This window comes from Corvus moneduloides, chromosome 7 (assembly GCF_009650955.1).
Source record: "Corvus moneduloides isolate bCorMon1 chromosome 7, bCorMon1.pri, whole genome shotgun sequence".
In the NCBI taxonomy this organism is placed as follows: domain Eukaryota; kingdom Metazoa; phylum Chordata; class Aves; order Passeriformes; family Corvidae; genus Corvus; species Corvus moneduloides.
The window spans coordinates 13,746,368-13,762,581 of NC_045482.1; the positions used below are offsets into that span (position 1 = coordinate 13,746,368).

The 16,214-nt window shown below is 37.1% G+C and overlaps 1 protein-coding gene across 2 annotated transcripts in view; it reads right to left on the reverse strand.

The window, feature by feature from the left end:
* Positions 1-16,214, reverse strand: part of PARD3B (par-3 family cell polarity regulator beta) — a 402,476-nt gene that overhangs the window by 263,582 nt on the left and 122,680 nt on the right. For both annotated transcript variants that reach the window (XM_032114586.1, XM_032114585.1), the window contains exon 4: positions 1,786-1,892. In XM_032114586.1, coding sequence (XP_031970477.1) covers positions 1,786-1,892 — 107 coding nt within the window. The remainder of the gene's footprint in view (positions 1-1,785; positions 1,893-16,214) is intronic.

The window sequence follows — 16,214 nt, forward strand, 5'->3', positions numbered from 1 at the left end:
CATGTAATGGCATAAAATGCTCTTGTCACCACTAAAATTACATTAAAAAACCCAACTCAACAAAACGCTATCTTTCTCTTCTTGATAGTCTATAAAGCATTCAACACACACCCTGGAATGAAACATATTTCACTTGTTTTTCCACCTTTTTTTGCCATTTTCATGGTTATAAACTACCAGAGGTCAGCATTACATACTGACATACTCACTTTATACATTTCTTAACTCTGCCAAGAGTCTAAGATCTGCACTGTTAACCAAGAACTCTTCTTTGTACTTTCACTTATCAGACTAAGTCAGTATTTCATTAATATGCTTGCAGCAAACATCAAGAAAAACCTCTCAGCTCAAACAGGTTTGACAAATGATGCAGAACTTTGACAAAATTCAGCCTCCTGTAACATCATAATGTACTTGGAGAGTCACCAAGACTTTTAAAATTGCACCACTTAGCAAATAACATAAGGCATTGTAAAATAAGGTGCACACAAGATATTTAGATGCACATGCATTTGACCATGCAAAGAGAAACAATGAACAGTCAACTAAAATCCTCTGTTGGCCTTCACGATTAGAGTGTTAGTCTGAGACCCATAAACATCTTTTGCATGCAAGCAAACTGACTGTGTATTTACTTCCTTTATTCACATGAACTTAACTGGAAGTTTGGTCTTAAACACACCTTCAGCTGAAAGGTTCCCACCTCCAGCATGTGTTGCTGAACCCCAGCTCTCTCCCCCTACTCCCTAATGTGCCAACACAGCCACTTGTGGAACCTTGCTATAAACTAGATGTGATCTAGTCTGCAACATCCCTCCTGCACCAAACTAAGACTCAGGGTTTCTGAGTGTTGTTTTGTTTTGAAACAAACCAGCAATATATTGTTTTGCACAGCTGGGGACAGGGAGCGAACTGCAACGTGGTATAGAGAAGCTAAAGGGGAAAAGGCATAAATGTCACAAGCAAATAAAAGCAGCAGCACCATTTAAGCCAGCCTTCATGTGGTCTAAAGTAGTGCAGAACTAGACCCACCAGAGCTTTCTAGGCAATCTCTAAAAAGTAGCTCTATTCTGCTTGAGACACTTATGTATCCCAGCTGACATTCAGAGATTCTAAAGAATTTCATTGTTTTATAAGTAATGTAGGAACATCTTCCCCACACACAAAGTTTCAGGTCTTAAAACTGCAAAGTAGAACATGTGGCCCAAGTGTGACTAAGAGAGCATCACTTTTAGAAGACTAAAGACAGCCTGCAAAAGCATATTATTAAGAGTTACTGCATCTTCACTAATTGTAGCTTTGCAATAAAACTTAATAATAATGACATTGAAAACAAATTTGTCCTCAAAAGGGAACAGTCAGGTAAAACAGAAAAGTGAGATAAAGAAGAGACTGTACAGGACAGCAGCAGGATACCAAAGATGACAGAAATGCCATCAGAAAATAAGGGAACTGAAAAATGGTGCGAGACCAAAGAAGAAATAGTAAACTGGACATGACACTGAACAAACAAATAATTGCTGAAAGTTCAGTTCATATTCCAATGCCTTATGACACCCTCAAGCTTTATGTAAATCTCTTATTTAAAAAAAAACAGAACCAGGGTATATTGATTGTATCATCTAAAATAACTATTTTTCCAGAGGAAATTCTCTACTTTACAGAAAATTAGTATGATGCATTTTGTTATAGATCCAAATACATATATAGCTTATAAAACTACTATCTACCAACAGGTAAGAAAAGTTTTGGTCTTAAGAAAAGGGTGATTTACATGACACCTACTGCCACAACATGCTTGAGACCGTGGTCACTGGGATGAGAAGCACTTGGGAAGTCAGCAGGTACGCCCAAAGCTGGATCACTGCTCCTCCGTACCAGAAGCGGTGTGCCTAACGAGACAAAATAGAATGCAAAGGTTCAAGGATGCTAAATTAGCACAAGGGAAAGCTCCTCATGTGGTTAAGTAAGAGAAGTGTGCAGTGCTTAAATATAAGCTTATCTGTGGTAATACCCAGCTGTTAAATTACTAGGTTTGATAGGGTTGTACCATTTCAGATTTACTAAGCTAAAGAAATTATAACATTTTTAAACACTTCTATACCTCCACCCATGAGCTCCTAAATTAGGTAAAAACTGCTGACAAACAGGAGGAAAAGGCACCTCCTCAGAAAAACAAATGACTAGTTGCATGTATCTGTGACCACATGTACCATCAAGTGAGTGAAATTAAGATTATAGCTGTTAGTTATTACACTAATTACAGTGGCTGGGGCTGATGGCAGCCAAAATTATTAGATCTAAAAAAGAAGTTTGAACATGGAACAGTTTCCTCATTAGATGCTAACAAAGCTGGAGTGACTCTGCCACACTCACTTTCAGCACAACTTTGTCAATATAGCTGGAATAACCTAATGCCCTTAACCCTTCCTCATGGTGAGCAAGTTTTTATATGCAGGTACTCCCTTCTATGTTAACTTCTGCAGGAAACCAGTAAGAAAAGCAAAAGTAAGATTTAAATTTGTGTCCCAGTATTAAGGGAATGCTTAAATATCAGAAGGTGAATATTGTTTTTTCTGCCAAGTGATTATCATCTTTGTACCAGGAGCTATGCATGTTTTTATAAGGAGGTTGGGTAGAAAGGGATTGATCACCAAATGTATCCATTTGGTGTGATTTTCCAAATGTGTCAATATGTCAAAATGAACCGAATCTCTCCACTCAAATATTCTTGTTCTTCACACGAAGCTGAGGAGAAATTTGTTTCCCCCTCTAGGCATATTTGGTAAGAAGGTGTATAAAAGCTAAATACAAGTTTACTCCCTTCTTTAAGATAAATACTTATGCCTTAAAATAAATTTTTCTGTGTATGACTAAAGTTTCTGGTGGCCCGTATCCAATTTTTTGTCTCTCTTCAATACAACAGTTTGAAAACAGATGCTGAGACATTTTTGTGTGATTCAACACTATTTAGTCTCCAACTCTTTTTGACATAAACATGAACAGTACAGAGAAACTACTGAAAACCCTTTGCACTGATACTTTTATTTGTAAAACTTGCTCAACTCATTGAGCAGACTGTTCCTTACATTCTTCGAAGCCATCATCCCAGCCCCTTTCCTCATTCCTGTCCTCCTTTTTCCACAGTAACTCAAAGAGGGTATAAAAAATTCCCCACAGTCAACTTAAGAGGTCAAAGATGGGAAGAGAGGGGGATGAATGACCCCACTCATAAAAATCATTTATATCAAGCTCATCCTTCTCCCAAAGCCAACAGTCTGAAATTAGATTTCTCCTTTTTTCTTGAGCTGTCTTCTACAACCAACTCCTCATTTCTTTCTCATTCCTCTGGCTGAAGGAAAGATGAAGGCTCCCAACACTGACTACTGGGAGACAAGACCCCTGTTTGTTCCAGGGCCTTCCAGCAGCAACACAGCAGGGGAAAGATGTCTCCTGTACAACACCATTTCAGCACTTGGCTGCTCTCTGTATTGACTGTTTTAAGATGCCTCTCTTTACTACATTCCCCATCCTCAGTTCTGAAGACCTCCTTTCACTTGCTTTTTGTCAGTGTTTTCCAGAGAAACTGAAGCAAAATTTACAACTGTCTAAACTTTGAAACCAAAGTCTGCAGGAGCAGCAGGATTATAGAGAATACTGTTTTCCAGTTTGGGAAGATTGCCTTGCAGCTATTTTCTTCCTTTTTATTCCTGCAAATTTTTGCTTATTGCCATGAGGCAATGAAATTTATTGTGCTCATCTGGAATGCTTCTCTACTTGCAGAAAAACAACTGGACTTTTTGGCTATTGTATACAATGCTTTCTCTTTTCTCCCAGTATGTTGTAAATTTTAGGGTCCTACAGATCATTTTTTACTTGAAGAGAAAAACAGTCTATTTTTTTCATTTTTTTAAATGTTTTTACAGACATGTAACGATTTCTTGTACAGAAATATGTCATAACACCTCTGTGAAACAAGTCAGCTGTAGTCTTTAGCTAAAACTATACAAAACAGTGCCTCTGGCCCTTATTGTTTTAAATGTACACACCACAAAAACACAAAATGAACCTTTTATTAGACAAAGATAAACTGAACCAAAATGTGCTTTCTAATAGGAGAAAATTCACAGCAAACAGGACGACTGGATAAAAGAGTTGAGAAGAAGCTGTACTGCCCCTCCTTTGCAGGAGAGTCCCTTATTCCCTTTCACAAGACAGCAATTCTCTAGCAGCTCCCTGAGCTAACAAATCTGCCCCATCTCCCCTCATCTCCTCTGTGGCTTGGGCTGTTGCCTGCTATAAGAACACATTCGACACCGCTCGGTGTGTTCCAGCCTGCACCTCTCCCACGGGCTCCTTTCTTTTCCCAGCCTTTCCCCGCCTCCTCTGTACTGCACACTCAGGTCTCCTGAAAGCAAGCATGCTCCCTTGCACTCTCACAGAGAGAAACCTCCCCACATCCTACAGCCCCGGCCTCAACCTGACTCAGGAGCTGGACCATGTCCACTATCCATACATACCTTGAACTCGTTCATCCCCATCTTCTTCAACCATCAGTGATACTGTTTATTACAGACGTGCTGTAGAAAATCACCCACACTTTCCTAAGAGATTCTGTCATCTGTTTTCTTCTGTCAGGAAACGGAATGTTGCCTTTTTCCTTACAGCTTTCCTTTAGACATGCTGTGTTTCCATGTCATTCTACTCACGCTCTTACATTTGTGCTGAACATTTATAACAACCAATGTAAGCTCAAACACAAAATCCATCCTTCCCTGAATGATGAGAGAGAGAAACTCCTTCCTGCATACCAAGATGATCATAGAAACATGTTTTTTAATAAGCACTACTATTTTGTGCCAGAGTAGCACTTTGTATTTTAAACTTAGGAACTCAGTTTTTAAAAATAGTTATCCTCATCTTGCAGCACTGCGTCAGGAGTTTGCAGACGACAAAAGTTGAAACACATGTTCAAAAATTTTTTTCATAATGACAGCCTTTAACCTCAATCACTTCAAGGTGTACTTCCCCTTCTTTAAAAATTTGCAGAGTACCTTTTATTATGGTACCACAGCACCTTCTAAGCACATGTGTCAACCTTATTCAAAATACACACTCTTAGATAAAGCTGATGAGGAAAAAGTCCAGCAGTTTTCCTTACTTAAAGTCTATCACTTATTTTCAACCAATGTAGATCAATCTTTTCTTTTTGCTAGCATCACCCTCAAAAATTAGTATCTACAAAGACTCATGGTTAACAGTGTATTTTCCCTGAACTCTTATATTTTGGAAATATTTTTCTAAACTGCAAATATGGTTGAAACAAGCATATGGTAGAAACCACACTTAGATTTAAATTGGTTGCATTAGGGAAGAAAAAAAAAAACAGAAGAGAGAGTTCTGCCATTTGTGTACAATTAAAAACTGAAAACTTTCATCAACACAATGACAAGAAAAACATCTCCATACCAGATGTAATCCGATTGTCTTAGTTTGTTTTGCTTTAAATGTCACCAAAAAGCTGTGCACAGACATTAACACATAACCGTGAACAGGAGTGTGCTCTGCTTCACTGAAGGCCTCTGGCAGTTCAAAAATCAGCACCTGAGGTTAGGACGGCCTGATGAACTAGAAGTGATGTGTTCAAGAATATTGTGCAACTGCAGGTAAATAATGCAAGGTCTGGAATTCAGGACCTGAACACGGTCAGGGGAACTGTGGAGCTCCAGCTGCCCCTGCTGGGGTCCCCCTAAGCTCTACACGGTTTCCAGGCTCTGAGTTCTGGCATCAGATTTCAGGCCTACATTTAGACAGTCGAGTACCACTCAAGACGATCAATATAACAAAAAAGGATTATTCCTATCCTTCCTTAATTTCACTCATTTGTTCTAACATCTCTGCTCAGGAAAGCACAGTCCACCTCCTGTCTGAAATCCCTTAATTCTTTGAGATATAGGTTGTAGGTTGCCGAAAAATGCTGAAGACACCCAGACTTTATCACCCATGAGCATTGTTGGCAGGCTGGGCTATCTGTAATGCAGTCAAATTATGTTCTAAAAGTTGATATCAGCATTGCTTTGGATGCAAACACTCTCAGATGACTTTTCGGTAAGCTGACAAACCAAAGAATACAGGAAACACTAGCACAAGTATATTGTTGTGCTACTGCATCACTGACAACCAACATACTGTGAGGTAGGTTGGTTGGTTGGTTTGCTTTTCTAGGTAACGGGGAAGAATTATTCTAGAGCAGAACTAAAGATACACTTGGACAGAATACTCTAAGTGGGTAGAAAGAGATTTACAATACATCACCTACGCAGTTAAAGTCATAATTTAAAATTCTGCTCCTGAATACAAAAATGCTGATTATGATGGGGAAAGAGCTGTCCATCAAGTGTGTATCAAACTGTCAGCTGCTGAAGGCCATACCAATAGTAATTACTCTGCTGCCTGCTTCCAAATTACACCTGCCTGGACAGACAGACAAATTATTTTTTTACCTGCAGATGCATCCAAACATTTTTTTCAGAGCTCCTTCTGAGCAAATCACAACATTTCAAGTCAGTTGAAACCAAACACCTAAATACTACATGCATACACACACAAATGTAAAATTTCACTTCAGCATGGACAATTCTTGGCTAGAAGAGCTCTGAACAGACACAAAATAAACAACTACCAATTATATCGAGAAGCCAAAATTGCTTTTAAACTGATCTTGCCATGAAACAGATCAGGCCCTGGAAACAAAGTTACAAGCAAGATTTTAATTTATATTTAAATACATAAAAGATTAATATATGTGCCTATTTTTCTTCTTTTTAACAGGCAATTTTCATGTTAACAGGCATACAGTTCTTCCAGTCAGCACTTTTGAGAGCACTAAGCAATCAATATGCGTAAATTTGGTCACTCTCAGATATACTGCTTACCACCACCTGAGGCATCATGTAATGGTTCTGCCATGTACTTCAAATGTAGCTGACACGAGCTTGAATGTTCTCCCTTGTAATAGTACTGTACAGCTTCTTTTATTTTTTTAAATATGCAGCGCTATGATGATGTGACTTCTAGTTTAAAGTTAACTCATATTCTTATAATGGCACCTACCAATACAATTTCAAATCTACAGCCACCTGTTCTTCCCAAAATGCACAACGCACTTCTTAAATTCCCACGGATAGAAGATAAATGAACTAGGATGGTGTAACAGTTAAGACAATTGACTTAAATCTACAAACAGGTCAAAACCCAGTTCCAGAAAGTGCTGTCTTTTACATATCAACCCAGCACAGAACAAAGTACTTCCTTATCACTCCAAACAAGGTGTAATTTTTCTTAAAAAGAAAAATAAAAGCAATGGCCTACAAGTAAAACTCAGTAATGGCTTTAAACAGACATTGTTTTGGGATGATGATTTTCAGCGCCAGTTATTTCAAAATAATTATTTTCTCTGTTTGCATGTGCTATAATGTATTAAGTCAGGTTTCAGTTATGAAGCACAAGAACTGTTCTCTCAGTTTTTATGACCAAAATGAAATTTCTTTGGTGTTAACAGGGCCTAATGAAAAACCTATGGAATGTTTACGTTTACAGCTTTTACAGTTTCAGAGACGGACGTGTAAGAATCACCTACACGTTATTTCAATCGTAAAAATCCTGTTCTCAGGATCAAAACCCACATCCATACAATAAGAAGTTAATCATTTCTCAAGGCACTAGGACATGTATCCATCTACAGAGGTTGTACAAATAATGCTGGTACTTTCTTCCCATTTAAACATTTTTTTCAAAAGACTTTCCAGCTGAAGGACAGTACTTGAGTTTTGATCTTAACCAGGTATTCTTTTCTTGCACTTAAGGTCATAACACATGCCAGATACCAAGTAATTTCAGGATCTTCTCACCTCTATCAACACAGTGCTCCTATTTTCAGCTCATCGGACAGACAGGGAACACATAGACTTACCAGAGTCCAGGGAACACTTTGATCCAAAGGATCCTGGCTACAGGCATCACGTGGAAGAGACTGGGTAGGGGAAAGGAGCTACAGCAGAGTCCTAGAGCAAGGATCAACCAGCTCACAACAGCCAGTTGTGATTTTTTTTTTCCCCTTCCAACTCAAACTCAAGCAAAATGCGCAACTCCTTCCCTTGCTGGGCAGACTGGTCAGGAGTTTTGTGAAAACACGTTGGCTATACGTAAAAGATTCAGCACTTTCCAATACGGGCCAGGCCTTCTCCTATTCTTGTACAAGTGAAGCATCTTCATGAATCACTATCTTCCATCTACTGACTGATCTACATCCTCCAATTTACATCTTTAGACACAAGATTAAAAATTACAGCCACTTCAAACATCTTATGTTTTTCAATTATTCTTTTCTGGGGGAAAAAAAAAATTCTTCTACATTAGAATTGCCCTACACACATACAGAGGGGTTTTGCTTTGGGTTTGATTGCTTGTTTGGGGGGGTGGGAGTTTGGGGGTTTTGTTTGGGTTTTTGCTTTGGTTGGTTATTTTTTAAAGTTTAATATCCTTCAAATGGCATTCAGATGTCAAAAGAAACTGAAGTCCAGATATACTTAAAACACAAGTTGTCTCAGTCATCCAACTTGCTGAACACAGCAAGAAGTATTCATCTTATTAAACACATTGGGTTTTTAAGCAGCATATTACCTGTAGTTACTGAATTTAAATAAATCATTGTAGGGTAATATATCCTATAAGATTTAAAAACTAATAGATCTTAGACTCTCACACCTTATTTTTATTCATAGATTGAAAGGTGAAAATAAGTATTTCTTCTATTTCAATTCCCAGCCCATTTCTCAACTTCGAATGAAATACTTAATGAACTGTACTAGTTGAATAAACTGACACAAAGAAAATATTCTGTGCACCTGCAAAAGAGGCCATGCTGCCAAAAGCTGGTTTAGCACTTCAGCTAACATCAGTTACAGGTGCTTATGCAGTCACTTTTCCACAGTTCAATGATTTAATTTTCTTTAAAACTTTGGCAGCTAAACGGTACAGCTTGAATATCACTTCGGCAGCATTTTACTGCAAGTAGTAGAGTTGCAAAGTAATCTTTTTGAGTATTTCAATGGTATTTTAAAGGATGATCACAAGTTACAGCATTAGTATATATTTCTATAATAATTAAATATGACCCTATATTTAATTAAATATTTAAATTAAGAACCTTTTCTGTTTTGATGTTTCCGCAAAAAGAGATGTCTTACTCTTGTAGACATTATTTTCTATCCTGGTAATGGTAAATTAGTTTTAGTCTTAAATTTCAAACTTGCTCCTGACAATTTTAAAAGATAAAGTAGTGAAACCTCCTGAACCTGAAACTTCCTGTGAGGCTGTAAGGAATAAAAGCATAAGAGCAGCTATACTGGGTCCACCTCATGCAGTATCCTGAATCTAACAGTGGTAGCAAAGACTCAGGGAGAAAGCCTAGGAGAGTTGCAAAAAATAACCTTTGAAGTATTTCCAAATCTGTGTGGCATCTAGACAACCATATTTCAAGACATTGATGAGCCACCTCCTGTGAATTGGTCTAATTCTATTATAACTCCTCAATTTTTGGTGTGTTACATCAAATTTTATGATTTAGTGGAATGCTTCATGAGAAAATCAGCTTAGGGTTGTTTTGCTTTGTAACTTGTTGAACAATAGTTGTGTTTGATACTTGAGTTTTTATATGGTGAGGAAATTGAGTAATAACTTCTTATTGATCTGTCTCAATAGTTAAAATGCTAAGATTATTATTGCTAGAGGAAACTTTAAAAAGGACTCAATCACAGAGTGTTATTTGTCCCTTTTTGTGGGAGGGTTGAGATGATCAAAATACTCTGCAGGATTTACATATCCAGTGAACATAGTGTTTCTTTCTTTTACTCAGTGTCTACAGTAAACAGACCTCCCTCTAATGAAGTAATGATTTACAAAGACAGCAAAACATAAATCCACAGCCAGTGTGTCGATGGGAAAATTGTGCAACGTATTGGGAGGAAGGTGCACCTTTTGGAAACTATGTTCAGGTGCAGTAAGTGAATACATAACTGCACATTTTGATTGGCTGATATTCTAGATACCTGTTGTGAGAAAATCACAATCTGAAGTGGCACTTGAAAGAAGAGAGACAAAAAATGAACTATCAACTAAAGCTCTTGAAAGGATAAATCAAATAGCAGTGAGAAAGAACTTCATGCCAATGGGTAAACTGAAAGGTTCAATGATTATTTCTAACTCCTTTAATGATGACTTTTATAAAGATGTGTTCACCTGTATATGGGAACACGTTCATATGGAAGACAACAGTAAACAATCATTAGTGAATAATCCACACAGAAAAAAGCATTAAAACTGTATTAGTTTGGTTTCTTAAGGAAAAAACATGATCTACTACCTTGAGACCTTCAGCTGAAGTCCCAATTGTTTTAACTTGAACAATTTCAAACTATCAATCAGCCAGGCTTAGCAGGCTCATTTTCTACCTGAAATACACATTTTGCCATATTGCCTCAGAGCTAATACACCACGAGTGCTGTAGGGAATTATAAACAAACAGACACACTCTCTTCTGTCTTACCCAACACTAGAGGGTTCTGACAGAGACTGCACTACAGTTTTGCAGTATATCATCATACTACAGCTTTTCAAAACGTTCAGCTGCAAAATTCAGCTGAGCAGGTAGGTCTGGTTCTTTTTAAAAGATACTACCTCTGAAACCAGCTATGCATCATAATATAAAAATACTAACAAAACCAGCAACATCACAAAATCTGTAAAACAGACAAAATCTGAATAAAAGCACTGACATCAAACAGTCTGTGTCAAAAAGCACTGCTGACTTTTATAATGGAATTTGTTCCACAATTTTAAGTCCCATTCATGACCCTCCCCAAAACCTTCCCTGAGGCAATAAAGGCTGGAAATCAACATCTCAGCTAGAAAGCTACTGCAGAAAAGTGTCTAACTTGTGATGGAAAAATATTTTTCTCTCTACTTAACATATTTTCATGAAGATAACCCTGTTGCTCTAAAGTAAGGCATATTAAACCAAGCACAAAGGGAATAGAGACAGGCAAAATAATTGATGAGAAACAATCTTTGGGGAAATCAGAGACAGAAGGGCTATTAAAAAAAGAAGAGATTCTTTGGTAACCAACTATGCACATAAATTTATTACCTACCCTAGCACTAAATTCCTGGATGCAGTGAAAGGAAGGAAAGACTGGCTTGTTCTGTAAACAGGCAGCTCAAAGACAGAGAAACACATGGAAATTTTATATACATCTTTACCGAAAACATTACTGTATTCTTTTGCTGCAATACAAAGATAAAGCAAAACCCATTTCCATGAATCAAGGACAACTAAATAAGACCAAGCTTAAGTCATGAGGTCAAAATATACCAGACTTTCCCTCTGACTAAAATGAAAAGTTATCTTCAAACCTTTAGCTTGCCTGAGAACAGAAATCATTTGTTTTAGAAATGCAAGTAGACTTGAATTGATCATCACAATTCTTTTAAAGCAGATTACACTGGATGCCGCAGAGGAGAAAAATCTATCAAATACAGTGTCATCCTCACAACACCTATGGCAAACAGCAGAGAACAACACCTGATATCATTACTGAGAGGAGCCCTCCAGCGCAGTGAAAGAGAATACAGTCATATTCCTTAAGGAAATCAGCAGTATTCCCTCAAACCACAGAAAACAGCATGTTCTTCTATAATGTATTTCTTTTGAAATGTACCAATTTCAAAATGTTACTTTTCCCAGAATCTTACAGGAGAGAATTGTTACTTGAATGCAGTACACTCCATGCACTGACAAACATGAGAATGCTCAGCCAATAAACTGATGTTGCAAGGTTAAGAAGGAAAGGATGGCTTTTATGCAAGAAGTGTCTTTGCTACTTAGTCTTGCATGCTATGTACAAGGCATTTAGCAACATTTGGTTTATCAGACTAATAGTTTCCCATCATATGTTTTCATAAATTTTAAGAATACGTAATAACGTGGTTTCCTCTGTATTTAAAAACACAGTCTGCATATCTGTAGTATCTCAACACTAACTTGAAAGAGGACTAATCAAATATATGTTGTTTAAAATGCCCCCAAGCCTACTTACAATGCTTCCACTTCAAAGAGGATGAGAAAGAAAAGAAATTCTTTCCGAGCTCTGAAGTTACACAGAAATTGTCAACATCCGTACCCTGGAGGTAACAATTTAATCCCTGTCAGGCCTATCAAGGCAGAAACTTCCAAAAACTCCTGGAAGAAACCTTGCCTTCAATTCCCTTAGACTTCTAACTAAGACACTGCCAATGAAAGCACCTCTGCTGACTGACTTAGCAACCCAAACACATATGGCCAATCAAAGTAAATAAGTGCTTTAAACAATCCCATGAAGCACAATTTAAACTAGACAAACCCCAAAACCACAGGAATACATTAAACTAATTGAATATATTTTCTGTCTGAAGCACATTCAAGGCAATTCTACAAGAGTGCAAAGTAGCCTTTCCCAAATGTCAAAAAGACATTGCCAGAACACCACCAATTGCATCAAAATGGAAAATCAAAACCTTCTAGGCTACTGCTCTTATTATCCTGTACTAACTAGACCTTCTGAGGGTTGAATCATTCCCAACAATCTCTGTTTTCAGGGAAAAAATGTTCACTGAGAAGACACTACATAAAACGTCCAGAACCAAAAGAACTGACTGCTCAAAACCACAAGTGCCTGCATGTAGCTTGAGCTCCAACTACCAGTACCATTCATAAGCTTATTTTAGGAGAGAGACCATAATCAGTCATTCCAATCATTATTTGCAACTGAGTCTTCCACTTGCCTAGAACACTGATCAGATGTGGAGACATGTACATATAAAAGGAGAAAATCTCGAGATTTGCTATAAAACAAAGTTATGCAAAATTTGAAATACCGAAGTAAGACTTTTCAATGGGAAAACCAAGACATTTGCTCTACTGAACAGTGAAAGCTTCCAGGAGTTAAATTCCTGTAGTTTACAGGAGAATTTTTTAACCTATCAATAACTGTTACAAGGAATTATTTCTTTATCTAATCTAAACTTTAAATGAAGTTACTACTTTACACTAGTAAAGGTACCAATCCACTAAGAGCCTGATTTCATTGTAATAGCCATCAAAGTAATCTAATTGTCTGTGCTTCCAGACTACACTCGAAAAACCACTTCAGGATTCTTCAAACCAATTCCCAGCTAAAGGGAAAAAGAGTAAATAAAACAACAGACAAAAAAAAAATCATGGAGATGCCTACTTTATACCTTTCTTTTTTCCCTCCCTGAGTATTCAAAAGCAACAACTGTCTCTGAATACTGCTTGTGTTCTTCCAGGCAAAATCCTGACCACTTAACACCAAGGAGATCAGCAAGAGAAAAGCAACAACTAAGTTTGTGTGCACTCAACCATCATTTACCAAATGAAGCAAACAAAACACTGAGCCAATCATGAAGGCATTTCCAGCTCGAGTGACTTGTCCATAAAACAGATTCTCTATAAATAAATTAGTGCTCTCTCCTTCCTGCCCATATGGACTGAAAAGGAAAAAACAAATTGACATAATGAAAATAACTCCCCCTTTCCTGTTCCATGAACTACCATGTGGGGAAAACCACCAGAAAACAACAGTAAACTATTAGGTGCAAAAGGAAAACAGGAGTGCTACTGGCACGCTTACAGGTGCACAGAAGATTACAAGATGGTTTATGAGGGTCATAAACTCTTTCCCTGGGATATGTGTAACCTTACATTCACCATAGGCTGAACTCACGTAGCTAACTATGTACTCAACATACTGTGATTTCACTGTTCATTGCAGGGTTTTATCTATACACAGTTTTATAATTAAGGAACATGGTACAAAAAGAAAAAGGCAATAAAGGATTTACAGCGGTATTTGGGGTTAGAGATGTTGAAGTTTACCTCCAATAAATTTTTCAAATGTACATCAGCTATTTCAGCCTTTAGTTGCCTGTATCATTCTTTGAAAACTGTTGTCATGGCCACATCATTATTGTACTCCGGGAAATTCTGCTCATGAGAAACAGTTACACAAGACAAGCTCTGCTGCCATCTTAGCAACTGTGTCTCAATGCTCTCGTATCCACAAAAATAACAAATCAGTAGATCAATTTCTTCCCTATTTCAAACAGCTGCCTGAACACATTAAACAGTTGTGTGCTTCTCTAAATTTTGTAATATATCTTAGCAGGTGTCTTATTACCATTTGTATTGTAGCATGAAATGTTTTCTTCACTCAAGCACGGATTCTGACAAATTTGAATTTTTGGTTTTTCACTATTAAAAGACACTGTCAGGAACAGCACCTAATAATCCAGTGCTGTGGGGCAAGGAGGGAGGCACTTCAATCTGTTTGCACCTCACCTCATGTTATGGACACAGAAGATACCATGTCCACAAACACTTGAAGTCTTCCTGAAATTTCCTTAAATTAAATATAAGAACCCAAAATTGCACCTGTTTAGGAACAGAGTTAGCTTTAAAAGTAGAGCAGTGTTTATTTCAGGGTAAAGAAAACAAATAGCTGAATAGTTTCCTGAACTGTTTTAAGGAGATATATACTAAGAAAGTAATTTGATATCAAGTAAATTAAATTAAATTTGCTCTAAAATTTTGCCAAGATGTGAAAGCAATGTAAAATATAAGGTTATTTTAGCTTTTCAGTCAAATACAAGATTGTTTTTATTCTGGTTCACTTTCAGAGCTACAGGTGATAAAGGTGAAAATAAAGGGTAACCAACTACGTCATGGAAAGTCTATTCTTTCAGACAGTGAAGCTGATCAGTATTCCAGAATACCAACCAGAAAAACACCCTCAAAAAAGTAACCATACAAAAAAAAACCCAAAAAATTAAAAAAAAATTGTTGCCATCTCTATCTGAACATGAAGGGCTTTAAGATTGGGTATAACATACAATTCACTTAACTAGATCAAATACACAATTTATAAAAGACAGAAAGGTTTTAAGGCAGTATCTCATGTGTCTTTTCTAAGCCAGTGCCAATTCTCTCACGTCTGACAAGAGCAGTGTTTAGTTTCACGTGCTTATTAAGCACCAAGCACTAAGTATTCCACAAGCAGATCATTAACCAGACATTGTTTCTACATAAAACCATGGATCTGATTTCATAAATTATAAAACATCCAACAGAAATTAACAGGAAAAATTGTTCCACAATCTGACAACTCATATAACAATGAATTCCCTGCATTTCCTTCCTAAAAGCAGTCTGGAAAAGTTCTCAGAAAGGTAAGCACATGTCAGTTCTTGAAGCACAGCTCTACTATGGAAAGCAACACCTTTTTCCTACGTATATATTCAATCACATCCTTGCTCCCAAAATAAAAACAGCTTTATAAATTAGTATTATTTATTTCTGCTAGAAGTGGGAGTCAATTCAATAATTAGACAGGAAGCCAGACTACTGTGGTTCATGCATCAATGATATTGATGCCACCAAATTGTCCTTCTATTTCTTCATTTACTTTTCAATTTGCCTCTAATGGAAATAGCCACATAATTTAAGGACCAGGGACTTGTACACGAAAGACAAGGGCAAAAATTAAGTCCAAAGAATTGTAAACCCTGATGTAAAATCCAGAAGAGAAAACAATTACATTTCAGAGTACAAACTGAGTTATAGGACTAACAGGTAGAAAAACTTTCACTTACCTTGTAAAAGAAACCAATTTGAAGCGGAACTTATGAGACAAACCCACCACATTTACAATCTCTTCTTTTAAGAAGCAAGCACCATTTTAAACTTCAAATATGTTGCTACTGCACTGAAAACAAAATAGAATCCTGACTGCTCTTCCCACATTATATTTCATCTCCTTTACACTCTAGAGTAGGATTTCATAAATACTAGGAAATTAACTATGTGGTAGCTTACTGATGAACTCAAGAGCTCGAGCACTTAACTGCTTTACATAAAATTGTGCGAGGCTGAAGTACTCCCCTCTCCAACCCTCAACTTACATAACAACAGTATGCTAGACAAAACACCTTTTTTTTTTTTTTTTTTTAATAGTACTCAGAGGTATTTGGAGAACAATTGCTACTTTCTGAAACATGCTAAAACGTGGTAAGTGCAATATAAAAATATGCAACAAATGAAG